The 14373-nt window shown below is 43.7% G+C and overlaps 2 protein-coding genes across 2 annotated transcripts; both read right to left on the reverse strand.

Moving 5' to 3' along the window:
- Nucleotides 1–1003: 1003 nt before the first annotated feature.
- Nucleotides 1004–2595, reverse strand: LOC123393618 (ubiquitin carboxyl-terminal hydrolase 17-like protein 6). The gene is given in 6 exon segments (XM_045086161.1): nt 1004–1765; nt 1767–1805; nt 1808–2176; nt 2178–2436; nt 2438–2451; nt 2518–2595. Coding segments are annotated over 6 exon segments (1521 nt in total).
- A 7415-nt stretch (nt 2596–10010) lies between these two features.
- On the reverse strand, nt 10011–13545 carry DEFB107B (defensin beta 107B). The gene is made up of 2 exons (XM_045086162.1): nt 13476–13545; nt 10011–10153 (listed from the first exon to the last, which is right to left on the reverse strand). Exons 1-2 carry the CDS (start codon nt 13543–13545, stop codon nt 10011–10013), a joined length of 213 nt encoding a protein of 70 aa, XP_044942097.1.
- Nucleotides 13546–14373: the final 828 nt, after the last annotated feature.

Below are 14373 nucleotides of genomic sequence, written 5' to 3' on the forward strand. Positions count from 1 at the left end.
TAGGGCTCAGAGTCTGGGATACTAAGGAAGATGGTCCTCGTACCTTGTCATTTGACAAGAAATTTGAGGACTCTGTACCTGAATCTTATCATAATCTTGTCATATAAGGTGATCGTAGCAAAGTATTCTGGACCAGGATGCTAAGCAATTCCCCATGGGAGAAGGGTCCTTGCCAGCCATCTTTCCTGTCTCAATCTGATGGGAACCTAATTTAATCAACATGATCCAATCAAGCTGGATGCAGTTATCTCCTGAAAAATAAGCGTTTAATTGCCTTTTACCATTTCCAACCAACCACCAAATGTTCATGTACATATGTGTTGACTTTTCACAGTATATATTTTGCGCATCTAAAGTCTCTGCACGTTAATCAATTATTGTTTTCATTCTGCTCATTACCTTGCAACAACAATAACTTCCTGAAGTCTGTCTGCTGCCATGTGTAGCTGTAGTCATCCATTTCACGGTCATTTGTCATTTCTTTGTGTAGATGTACTAGGGTTGCGTGTTGCATTTCATATATTTCCACACACATATGTACCTAGCCTCCACCCATGCAAATGTGTGGGCATACATTCTCTCAATATAAAAAGAAAATAAGCAATGGGATGATGGGGCCATGACAGACAAGCATGGTCACACCAACTCCAGGCTCTCGGCACTTTTTCCACCATCATCCCTGACTGCTCACACTTCAGTCTTCGAGGTGCTCCCATGTCTCCCCAAGGCTGATGGAGCAGAGGGTTCAACCAGACACAGTAATAAACCCAAACCTCTCCAATGATATCCTCATAACAAGCTAGGTTTAAGGCTCAGTATCCTCCCGTTCAAGCTGAATGCCATATCCCATGAATACACCCAGATATGGTCTCTCCACATGTGCAGAACACACACACCTACACCACACAGCATACATTCTGTACAGGAATAGTTCAAGGTAGGTGACTGAGTAAATGAGTGTGTGTAAGTGTGTGTGTGGGGGAAGGGGCCATGTGTTTCCAAGTTAGTATTGAGACTCCTGGACTTCTTCCCCACACCTCCGCCCCTTCCTGCTCTTCTTCTTAGAAGCCCTAGCTCTCCCTGCCAGACAAGGGACTTTGCCCATGTCCCCTGCCCCCTGATGAGCGATGTTCTTAGCTAAAGTATTGAGTGGGTTGATGTTTTGTTCAGGATCATTCTTTATCATCTCGTATTTGGACTGGTGAATTATGACTGCGTGCTCGGGAAGAGCAAATTCTACTTTCCTGACATTGAATTCAGCCTTAGGTCGGCTGCGCTCTTGGAGGACTCTCCACTGGTCTAAATGTGATTTGTGGCACTGGTGTGTCTCTTCCACATGATCCTCTAATTCAGGAGCTTTGATGCTGGAGTCTGCTTCCGGCTCCCTTTGGAACCCAACCAAGCCCGTGGGGTCAGCCTCAGGGGACGTGGCTCCCTCCCCTAGTGACTCCCTCACAAGTTCTCTTTCCAGGTCAGTCTTCCGGATGTAAAAGAGGACATAGGCATGTTGGCTCAGTGCACAAGTCACATCACAGGCAGTGGTGACCTTAGCATCGTCCATTTTATACCACTGGCCATTTCCAGTTTTTATGAAACAGAAGTAGTGTCCACTGTGACAACTCCACCCAGCATGAACCAGCACAGCATAGAGGACGTAAACCAGCGGTCCTGCCCTCTGCTCACGCAGGTAGGGTTGCAAGTCAAGGCACTCAGGATACTGTACTTCCTTAGCCATTTTGGTGCCTGTGAAATGTGAGAATCGTTTTCAACACCAGGATAAGGACCTTCGAGGGAGTGTGCAAAGTGCCAAAGTCAATGTCTTGGAAGCAGGCACCTTCCCTAGACAAGTACTGCAATGATAGGCATTTTCACCCTCCAACTTTTCGGGTTTCACCAACTGCTCCAAAGCTTGGCTCACAGTCTGAGCGGCCACAATGTCCAGGCTAATGTCCAGGTAAGGGTCCAAAGTGCTTGAGATGCCTTGGCAGTGAAGACACTGGATTTGAGACCTCCAGTACCCCCCAAAGATTTGACGGATGAGGGTGGTGTCCTCAGAGTGACGGTCTGAAGACTTGTCCTCAGGCAAGCATGCTTGCTGCATTGCACCCAGAGTGAACATCAGAAATTCATGGGCGTCTTCCTGCTTGTGTGTGTGGAAGGCAGCGAACAGTGCTGGCAGGGGGACGGATCACATCTCCAGGATGGCCAAGGGCCCGCGTCACATGAGTCTGCAGAGCACACAGCATGCAGAATGTCCGCTTCCCACAGGTTTTCTTGTGCTGCTGGGACAACACAGAGCTGGCAAGGGGCGGTGTGTATGTGAGACACTGCAGGACCACGTTCACATAGCAGGTGTTCCCCAGGTTCTGAAGCCCAGCCCCGACCACAGAAGGTCCCTTCCAACTGACGAGTTTCTTTGTGGGAGCCAAACCATTAGTCAGGTAGCAGAGTCTGTGAGATGATGGTGATGGCTTCTCAGGCAGAAGGGGGTCCCTCCTGGACTTCAGCACCACCTACATTTGACCGGCACGATTTGAGTTTTGGAAAGAACTTGAACTGAGAGTCTTCTTGGCGGTGGAGAGCAGCAGCTTCCATGTCCCCAGAAACAGTGTTCACGAGATCCCCCGTGTGGAGCCTCTGGTGCAGAAGGATGCTTCTCTCACTGAGCCACTCTCCGAATGACAAGTATGGCCCTCTTCTCAGCTTTTTAAGTCTCTCTCCACCCACATGATTAGATTAGGTACAAGATTATCCAATCACTTGGCTGGAATAAGGGATTTAGGGTGTGGTCACTCTCCTTAGGCAGAGAAATGCATCAGGCCAGCCCACCTCCTTCCCCTCCCTCCCGCAAAGGACAGACACACCTTTCAGCCCTTTCTCTACCTCCCTACCTTCCATCACAGCCTTCTGGGCAGATTTTCTTGAGAGTTTCCAAGTTCAGAGGAAACCCTTTATGAATACATACTTCGCTTTCCCAGTAATATCAAGTGGGCTGAGAAGTGTGAGACATTAGTTTTCTAAGATAGGGAGCATCATTTTCCCAAAGGAGCTCAGGGATTGCACAGGAAGACAGTCCTCCCCACCAGCCAGAATATATGTAGAATCATCCTGTTTTTAGAATGTTTACTGGCAGATGCTTTGCCTCTAAATTCCATCACACTTTTTCTAATATGATTCACGCATTCAGGGATCATGGAGACCTTTATAAATGTGTTAGTCTGTCTAGAGGTGGCCCAGAAAGTGTAACGATAGATCCTGTGGCGGGCTTCATGCTTCTTTGGAAAATGCGTGCTTTTTTTCCCCCTTAAGCTCCATCCCTATATGAGTACCTATCAAATATCCAGTGCTCATTTTACGAACTATTATGCTTTACCTCTGGGAATTACATAAGGGATAAAGCCACAGGAAAATCAATAAATATAGCTCAACCTGAAGGAATCTTGGTATCCAACCTTCTCTCTCTGGATTTACATAAGCATTCACACAGATACACACACACTAACAGACATAGATACATTTGCACACACACATACACAGTTTGAAATGGATATTGTGAAAGCACCCAGAAGCATCCATTCAGTTCCCTACAAGACAGCGGCAAACACCTCCTGGATGACTTTCTGCTGTGTGGTCCACACCCACCTGAGGAAGTCCACACACCTGGCTTTGCAATCCACAGGGGAGGTCAGAAGAGGGAGTCCTGCATGGCGTGCTCCAATCAACAGGGGGCCACGCTGGTCAATAGAAGCTTTTCCTAGGCTCCCAAGGAGACTTGACATTGTGCAGGTGCTCAGGCTGGCTGGTCTGCATCGCCATGGCTTGCAGCTGCAGCCCAGGCATTTCCTAGGGCCCTAAGGGGGACAATGAATGATCACAGAAGGTCCTGGGACCTAGGATACCCTCCCTGTGACTCTAATGTTAGTACTCCTGGACCCTGAGCTCTGAGCTAAGAGAGAATTTTGAGGTTGCTCAGGCAATCGGTAATATGTTTTCCAGGATTTTAGGAGGGCAAGAGCCGTTCCAGGGCACCCAAGTGGCATTAGAAAGATTGTCCTAGCTCTAGGGCGCCAAGGAGGCCTGCCTGGTTCTTCCAGCTGTACAGGATATGGGTCTGATATCTGCAGGGAACATGTATATGTTTCCAGGCTCGGCCAACCTGGGGACATTATCCACATGGCTTCCCGGCCAGCATGGGTGTGTATGTGCCCCAGGAAGTGGACATGAACATGTCAAGAGGAACATGAGAGGAGATCAAGCAGTGGAGCAGGAGAACTGTAGCCTCAGTGTGTGAGGGTCTTTCCTAACCATCAGAAATGGTCTCCAAAATCCAGACACCCCTCATGAATGGGACCTGTACTCAATGGTTTGTAACAACCACCTGTGAACAATCCATATAAGAAACATAACAATCAAAGTAATAATCAACAGCAATGTAATGACCAGAGGATGATCACAACAACTTGAATGCTATTATAACTCTTAGGACTGTCACTATGACTACTACAAACCTAAGGAGGTGGGAGATTCAGGTACAGAGTCCTCAAATTCCTCGTCAAATGACAAGGTACCAGGACCATCTTCCTCAGTATCTCAGACTCTGAGCCCTAGGTTTTTACTGAGAAAACTACCCCATAGGCCAAAGCAGGCAGCCTATGATCTAGAAAACCCAGCCAATAAGGTCAGGACATGCGTGAACTAAGGAACTTGCATACATTTCCCAGCAGTGGAGCCCTACGGCACGGACGTGGTTTGCGGGTAGCCAGCCATGCCGTACTCATCAGGTTTCAGGTGTTGGCCAGCCCAGGTGCCATGCAAAGAAGGCAGGAGCCAGACCCACAACCCGCATCTACAAACCATGCCTGGGACTCCCCCTAAACCCCAAGTATTTTCTTAGCCTTAGCGTCCCCATTACCCTTCTGCCACCTTTTCCCTCAGACCCCGGGGGGCAAGGTAGCCAAATGTGCCTGTGGAGGCTCTGGGCTGTCGGAGTGTGAGGTTGTCAACGAGACCAGCAGGGGGTGACAAAGGCCAGCATGGGAGCCTTACACTGCTTTTGGGAGGACCAGGAGAGTGCTCAAGTTGTTGGAGTAGGTGGGCCATCACCATCCTGTGCCTTCCAGAGCAATACCTTGTTTGGGAACAAGGAGGGAACTTTATCTTCTTTTATGATGTTCAGTTAGCCAGCATATAGTACATCGTAAGTTTTTGTCATAGTGTTCAACAATTCATTATTTGTGTGTAACCCCCAGTGCTCATCCTAACACGTGCCCTCCTTAATGCCCATCATCCATTACTCCATGCCTCCACCGCCCTCCCCTCTGAAAACCTCACTTTGTTTTCTGGAGTCCAGAATCTCTCATGGTTTGTCTCCGTCCCTGATTTCTTCCCAGCTTTTCTTCCCTTCCCGTGTGGTCCTCCGCGCTATTCCTAATGTTCCACATAGGCATGGAACCATATAATTGACTCTCTCTGCTTGACTTATTTCACTCAGCCTAATCCACTCCAATCCCATCCACATTGAAGCAAATGGTGGATAATCATCCTTTCTGATGGCTGAGTAAGGAGGGGTCTTTAAACATTTCTAGGGACTGTCCATCTGTCCATCTGTCTGCAATGTGTGGTACTCAGAAACACCAGCACCACCTTCAGCATTCTTCTCCCTCCCATTTTGACTTACTGCCACTGATAATATGACACTATTGTTATAGTGCATTTCAGGTCTACTTACTGCATTTCAGCAAACCCTAAGGCTTTTGTTCCTCAAGACAAATGAATAAATATCCTGCTTCAAGTGTAATAATATTGCTTATGCCTCCTTGAATATACTTGGCCAGGAGTTTTAGAGACTGCTGTTCTCTTTAATACTTTCAGTCATTTCCTTGGTCAAATGTGGGGAGTCTGGTGCAGGCTGTGGTTGGGCATGTCTGGGCAGGATGGTTAAGACCATTAGTCCCTGTTTCTATCCTGAGTGGAGAAGGGCGTGTTTGATTCTGGAGTCAGCTGGGATCTCAGGAGGAATCCATCTGAGGAGACGAGGGTTGAAAGGGAACCGAGAGGGAGAGCCAAGGGTGGAATAAAGCTATACAGACACAGTCAAGCCCCAAAGATCAGCTGTATGGAGCCAGTTCACTTGGACTCAGTTCCCCTTACCAGTAGGACCTTATCATCTCCCTCTTCCTGGGTCTGAGAGCCTTATTATGGCTCTATTGTGCCATTATCTGAGAGTCACTGACTCTTGGAAAACATAAGCAGAGGGGGTTTGGAGACAAAAAAAATTTGAGAAAAATGCCCCCTCATTTCTGCTACTCAGATCCTGTTCAGCTCCAGTGACCTGGAAAGACTCTGACTGCACTCTATCTAAATCTGTCTTTACCAGTCGTAGGATGTGGGGCACACACTGGGGAGTGATCATTCAGGGGTCAGGACATTACGGTTCTCTCAAACTTTGACTTTCCCACGCAGCCCCTTCTCACTGTGTCAGCAGTGGGGATTTTGTCTTGTGTGTATGATTCTCTCAAGAGCTCAGATTCTCAAACTGACCAAGTCTTAAATAAATTTGTTTTGTTACCCGGGGAGACTTGGTTTGAAAAGAATAGAATGACAAAGGAAGATGACAGTGGTTCCCATGGGTGAAGTGTCCATACAGACAGGTGGAAAATGGCTTCATTTCAGTCCGCAGCTCACCAGGACAGTGGGATGGCTCTGTTTGTATAAAGAGGATATTTCAATACCTCCTGAGGGTATCTAGGGACAGAGGTATCCCATGAGACCAGAATGGTCTTCAAGGGAGGACAGAGAGTCCTTGTTATTTTGGAGGCTCCTAGAAGTGGGCAGTTTTGAGTGGAAAGAATCGTCAAATGGGAACATAAGCTACCTACATATTGATAATAGAATGGAACAATAATCTTTCTGTTCAGTTAAAGTGATTTAGACTAGGGACAAAGTATTTCGTCTATGAACTTGTTCCAGACTCCACTAACTGCAGTTATACTCAGTCATCTTGTTTTGAGCTCCCACAGGCCTCCCATCAGGCTGTGGAACCTGCCACATTGTATGTTAGCTGGCTGGACATATATCTGTCTTCCTCCTAGAGTCTGAGCTTCTAGAGCACCTGGATGACTCAGTGGGTTTAGCATCTGCCTTCAGCTCAGGTCATGATCCCGGGGTCCTGGGATGGAGCCCCCTGCGAGGCTCACTGCTCACTGCTTTTCCTTTCCTCTCTCTCGCTCCTCCCAACTCATACATGCTCTCTCTCCTGCTCTCTCTCTTAAATCAATCAATCAGTCTTTAAAATCTGAGCTTCTGCTCCCTGAGTTGAGCAAGAAGATGAGCCATTTGTTCAGTTCCTCTCAGTATCTTCTTTTCAAAAATTGCAGGGCAGTGAAATACCACAGAGCCTAAAGGTAGGACTTCGGGACTTGAGTTCTGAAGCTCCAACCTGTCTTCTAGCTGGAACTTTGGGACATAGGACCTGGTCACATTTGAATCTCAGATGCTCTGGTCAATGATCTGTAGCTGCCAAACAGCACTATGGAGGAGATTTGTTTGGAAAAGTGGTTTTAAAAACTCAGATTCTTAATGAAGTGTTCCCAATATGAAAGTGTTAGAGTAGGAGACAGACTGCTGACTTTCAAAAATATTCTTGGTGACTAGAATCAATTTGGTTCTGGAAACATTGACTTTTATTATTTTTTAAAGATTTTATTTATTTGAGAGAGAGAGCATATGAGTGGAGTAAGGGGCAGAGGGAGAAGCAGACTCCCCGCTGAGCAGGAGTCCGATGCAGAGTTTCCTCCCAGGACCCTGGGATCATGACCTGAGCTGAAGGCAGATGCTTAACCAACTGAGTCACCCAGGTGCCCTGACTTAAATTATTTTTAAGCCCATTTCTAATTTTAATGTTCTAAAAACATCTGTAAATCTGAGTGTGACACTTCTGCTTCGTTTTTAGGGTTGAACAACACACATGGTGTGTGTATGCGTGTGGATGTGAAATGTGGAACAAAGCCCAACCCCCAATTCCAGGCAAATGAGAACAATGTTAGTGAGGAGAAAGAAGGGAAGAAAAGGTACAGCACAATTTTCACGTACTAGTGAGTAGTCTATGTGGATTTATGCAATGAGGGAATTGTGTGATTTGTGAGGGAGAGTAAGGCTGAGCAAGCCATTATTAACTTGAGTGTCTAAGTAAATGGGAGAAATATCTACTAAGATCTGGAATAGTAAATGAAGGTCAGTTTTGGAAAGAAAGGAATAAATTACAGTAAACACAAGTCACTTTTAGGTGTCTATCAGAAGTCCAGTTAGGAAGACCAACGCCTTATAAAACTTTAGCAAGAAGTTAAAGTTGGAAATACAGTGTAGGATTTTTATCAGACAGGGCCCACGTAGGTCAACAGAAATTATCCTGGGTATTTAGAAAGAAGGCATGGTGACCAAGACATGCCTAAGAGGTCACTGGTCTCCTTGTAAAGAGAAGTTCCAGCAGCAAAAAAGTGGCAAAGGATGATGTTTCTGTAAGTTGAGAAGAAAAGAGACACATTATACATACTCCAGTTCATTTGGCCAAAAAAAGCAGGAAAGAATAAAGGGAGGAAAAACGGGAAGAGACCTAATTACATTTAGATTCTCAAAGGCAGTTATTTTATCTGAGACTGTGGGTAAGAAACTTCTTGGGAAAGCCTAGGACCTGAGACCCTTGCAACAGCGAGCATCATTGCTTGCTTCACTCTTATATGGTTTTCAGAATAAAAAATTTGGCCCATTAACCGTAAAGATAAATAATAGCACCAGAACATTTTTTTGAAACACATTTTTATTTCTTATTGTACAGGCTTTTACAAATTGTCTTATCCTAGGAAATTGTGTTTTATTTTGTTCTCTCTTATTTACACCTCTACAGGAAGTGGGCTTAATTGAATAGGTAATGAAATTCTCCAGAGCAGACCAAAGGGACTGTGTTTCTTCTGTTCTGGAAGGGTGTGCTGTAAATCGAAGATGAAAATGGCCTGTGAAATATATCTTGCTCTACCTCAAAACTGGGCCTCTGAATTTTGGCAAGTCAGGGCAGAGGCAAACCTATGTGTCCTTACCTGAAAAGCAAGGATTGCAAGGTCACAGGAGGGATTTTGGAACGTATGTAATTTTCCTGCAGCTGGTTTCCACTTCTTTCTCCACCCAACTGTTTACTGGAGCTGCTAAGAAGTGTTCCATCTTCAGACTTCAGCCCTTGGCCAGCACACCATTCTGTGGACATGCTAACAACATAAGACCCCAAAACCAGAAGTCTGAACATGGTTGCGACTAAGCCAGCAACAGTGAGATCTTCTTGGGCCTATATCTCCTTCTCTGTAATGAAGGTGTGGAGTTAAACTTATCTCTAGGGACCTTGTGCTCGGAAAGTCCATGAATGACACATTCTCATTGCAAGTGGCCAGAATGAAGATGCTCTCAATCTTGGGCCACCTTAAACTTTGACGCGGGCCAGCTTCATTGTGACACTTGATGTCCGGGATTGGACAAGGATTGGGGGTCATTCTAATTGTCTGTGAAGGAGCTGGAGAAGTCCATGCTGACAGTATGGCTAAGGCAGTGATGATTCGTGTCCAGCATATGGGCCATTTACTATGTGGTTGACTATCCTCTTACTTCAGACACCAGAGTCTGAACAGCAAAAAGGCCTAGGGTCACACTTCTGTCTGAAGCCAGGACTTTAGAACTTCTTTCAAGCACAGTCCCACCTTTCCATTGTACCTGTTTAATCTGTTCACTTGCTCACTCACTATGCCAGCAAGTGAGGATAGCCAAGGTAAACCCCACACAGTTTGTTTCCTTGGGGATCTCCTGGATTAGAGAAGACATTTCTCTGCAGCGTCAGAAGCTGGACTGACAGCTTCATTCAAATAATGTCAAGTTTGAAGGTCAAGAGAGAAAATCCAGACAGGTTTGCTGCATGGAGCTCACAGCCAGAGGATCTTTGCCTCTTACTTTTTGTAGCTGCTGCTTGGCTTTTACTTGTTTCCCTTTTTCTTGCAGCAAAATGGTGTCAGTTCAGCTCGACAGCCCCCAATCTTAACTTCGAAGGAGAGGCACTCGACTTCACAGCGCCCATTCATTTTCTTACACTGTACCTGTCTGTATATTCCTCCGTGGGCTAAGTGAAGAAAGCAGGGCTTCAGTTACCCAGTCACTGGTGACCAGAAAGCAACACAACATCACCCAGGCCAAACTCACAGCTCCTCATTACCAAATCTCCTGCAGACACAGAGTACACACCTAGAGATCAGAAAAAGCACATGCCACCTGAATAGTGGTGTGGGAGCTCAGATTCTCTGCTCCCACCAGATTCTCTGATGCAGTGTTCTTACTTGGTATTCAATTTCTTCTACCACAGTCATTTCTAGAATATATAGAAGTAGAGAACTTCTTCTTGGGAGGGAGGCAGTGTACTTTTTAATTCCAATAAACAGTCCTTTCCAATTTGTGATTTGTTTCACATCTCCAAATTAATAGTCTCAGATATATAACAAAAGGTAACGACAATACTGTTGACACGGTAGGCAGGTCAATGATAGCCTACATGGACTGCTGTGTGGTTGTTGAGTTTCACAAATTTAAGTGCGAAGATAAAAGAAATGTGGTACTGGTCCACTTTGTAAACATATCAATGGGATAGGCAACAGGTTTTCCTTCAGAACAAGGACTAAGCTGAAAAGATCAAAAATTTTTTTAGAAGAATGATTGAAAAAAGTTTTTGGCAATATGTGTTCTCGGGACAAATAATAGAAAAAACAGGAATCAGTTCTCAAAAGGAAATGATTACTCTCAAAAGGAAATTATTCTCGGAAAGTACAGCTTTGGGGTGGGGGAGAAGAATACATATGGTTGTCATATATCTGAGAAGCTGCTGTGCTGAAGAGACACTGTTCATGCCCCAGTTAAGACTCAGACCAATGGAAAGGAATCACATAACTTTAGATTTCTGCTCAAATTAAGGGGAATTTTTTAATAGCCCAAAGTTGAACTTGGGTCACTGAATAGGTCACTGAGCTTCATCAGGCAACTGGGCAATCAATTGATGTGTAATACCTATAAAGTGTTTAAATATTGGGGCAGATACCAAGAATCAGAGTGATGATAAAAAACAATGACAAGCAAACAAAAGAAACAGCAAACTTTCTCAGGGCACAGAGGATGTGCCTGGCTTTGTTTAAGCACTACATAAGCAGAGGGATTGTTAAAATTTCCCCAATCAGTAATTTTCTTTTCAGATAATGGATAACACATGGAGACTCAGCAAAATGTATCACTCCCTGGTCCTGTGTCTCTGCATGGCCCCATGGATAAGTTTGGATGAATGGAACAGGAATGGAATGATATAGCTACTTCTATGCAATCTTTTTAATCATGCCCTTTAATTACTTTTCAGCCCTTTCTTTTAGAGCATCTTTAGAATCAGATAAAACAGTCACATGTTTAGGATGCAAAGTTAACCTTCCTCCCTAGTCTCAACATGACTTGATGGAGAAGGACATTCTTTCTACCCACAATAGTCAACTTACTTGTCTTTGGACTTTTCCTTAAGAGAAAAATAAATTGTGTTTTTTTTTTTCATTGACTCTCTTTTTAAGTGTCTTTGTTAAAATAAGTTTGACTTTACTCTAATTAATGCAACAAGTGTCTTCATCTTTCAAACGATTTTATTATTATTACCATTTATAGAAAGGAAATTGAAGCACAAGAGTTGACAGAACTTAAAAGGATGGCAACTGAGATCCAACCTCACATGTTTTGGCATAATAGTCAGTGTTCATTACCTCTTGTATTGATCATTAAACTCACTTCCAGCTCTGAGATTTTCTGTGGTTATTGTGATCATGGTGGTCCTAATCTGAGCCCACACTGTGCTTATTATTAGGACTCAAATGTGCCTGAGTGAGTTTGGGAACAGGAGTCCTTAGCAAATCAGAGACCTGATGAATGGGGATGGAGAAGACGGCTTAAAATGTGTTTCTCCACTGGAATCCATTGTCTGACCTCTGAGAAAAGAGACTGGGGCAGAAGCTAAGAAACTGATTTGATAAGTGAGCCTTTGAAACACAGGGACTTTTGTTTGTGTCTGCTTTCAAAAGTGCAATATGAATGCCACCTCTCAGAAAGCCCCGCCTGATCCCACAGTTGGAACCAAGCTTCGATCTCCATGGCTTCTCTTTATACTCTGCATCTTTTATGGTGTTTATGGGAACTGTTCTGTGCATATTCCCATCTCTTCCATTCACTTATATACACATTTGAAATGTATCAAATGCATATTTACTATTCTGGGCAACCTATTTTTTTTAACCAATACAGAAATAATAAAATCATAAACTTCAAGGAAATTAAGGGTAAAGACCATGCTCTGATTATATTTTTGACCTTCCACTTTACCTACTTTTGCTATCATGCCCAAACAATTTCTCATTAAGTGGTAGGAACACACTTCATATCTATTGGCTTGGTAGGCCTACTGAAGCCTGATTGTATAGAAATAAGTATAGAAATTCAGGAACCATGAAGAAGTAAAGTGCTTCATGATACATGGGGAACCCCCATTAGAAACAGCTTCATAACAGAAAGAATGAAGCATAGTTGAGAAGGGATGAATATAAAAGTTTCTTAGGGGGACACCTGGATGTTTCCATGGGTTGGATATCTGACTCTAGATTTTGGTTCGGGTCATGATCTCAGGTTCACAAGATGAAGCCCCACATTGGGCTCTGTGCTCTTTGGGGAGTCTGCTTAGGATTCTCTTTCTCTCTCCTTCTGCCCCTTCCCCAGCTCTTTCTCTCTAAAATAAATAAATAAATCTTTTAAAAAATTTTCTTAGGGATAAAGTGTTTGCTGTACTGAGCAAAAAGAGAACATTTCAAAGCCCTCAAAGATCGAAAAGCAAACTAACCAAGTCCCTAGTTGTTTAAATGATAAAATTTTCCGTAAGTATGGGAGAACTAGAAAGAAATTCTGAATAATCAAAGATTAGGCGATTTGGACCAACTAGTAAGACATACCAAAATAGACCAAGAACCTCTTATCATGAGTTTAGTCTCATTCAGGCTACAAAAGCTATAATTCTCTAAATTAACAAGTGTGTTTGGAATTTGCCTCTGAAACGTTCTCTCATTTTGAGCAATCACTTTGGCATATGCTGAAGCTGTGTTGAAGAATACAGAAGGAAAGAGATCTGAATGCAAAGAGAAGTCTAAACCCTAGGTAGAACATTTAGGGAAATTAACCAGATACTCTTCTGGGTGGAGCTACTCTGGCTCCGTGTGGACCCATTGTTTTGGTCTCAGCTCCAGAAAAGATTTCCAGTAACTGCCCCGTCCTGGGACCATTTTAGAACACAGGGATGAGTCATGCACTTTTCTAAAACCTGAGATTTCTTCTCAAAAGACAAATTGTCATCCTTACATCTATTAGGATTTCCCTCTTACCTGAGAAAATGTGAACAAGGAGAATGAGAGCAGCAGAAATTAAGGAAAAGATTCTCATGGCTCCAGACATCAGTGGAGAAAGGGTACAGTTGCTGGAATCCAGCACTCTTATAAAGGGAAGTTGATTAAAACAAGTTCTATGGCTCTGAAAGGGCTGGAAGTCAACTTGGGGTTTAGTGTTCATTAAGAAGAAACTATTATTCATCCTCCACTGAGTAATGTGTGGGTTGCTGGATCAGATATTATCCCAATGATGTTTACGGGGGAGTAGGGCAGACAGCTTGTTCTCCTGATTGTATTCCTCGACTCTATGTCTCTGCCTCCATGTCTGTTTTTCTCTGAAGCCCCATTTTGGGTACCTCCACTTCCAGAAGGTCTATAACTCCCATTCCTCTTCTTCTCTAAGATGATATGTGCAAGCTGGTCTCTTCTAAGACTCACTTGGCAGTTGTTAATGGGTGACTGGTATAATGGTTTTTCAAAAATTAGAGTATATGAACATTTTTTACCTGTCCAATGTGACTACAAACAAGCTCCACAGAAGAAAATGACTCTCCTTCTTCCTTTTCCTTCCATTGATTACTTGTGATACTGCTTTGCAGTAGTAGATATTCAAAATACACGGGTTCTTTGACTTATTAATTGATAATTGCCTAGTTAGAGGAACTTAGGAAACAATTGATATGGAAATTGTTATTAAATGCTCAAAGTTTTTATATTTGAAGGATATTAATATTAAGGATAATGGCATTATGACTAAAAGTGACCATATCTCATATGTTACGGGAATAGCTTTCATTCAAATATGGGTTGGGGAACTGTTTATGTTTATTTATGTTACTAAGAAATTTGAATTTTATTCTAAAATCAAAGTGAAGTTATTGAAGGATTTTAAGTA

Source organism: Mustela putorius, unplaced genomic scaffold (assembly GCF_011764305.1).
Source record: "Mustela putorius furo isolate JIRA1106 unplaced genomic scaffold, ASM1176430v1.1 tig00000905_pilon_pilon_pilon, whole genome shotgun sequence".
NCBI lineage: Eukaryota > Metazoa > Chordata > Mammalia > Carnivora > Mustelidae > Mustela > Mustela putorius.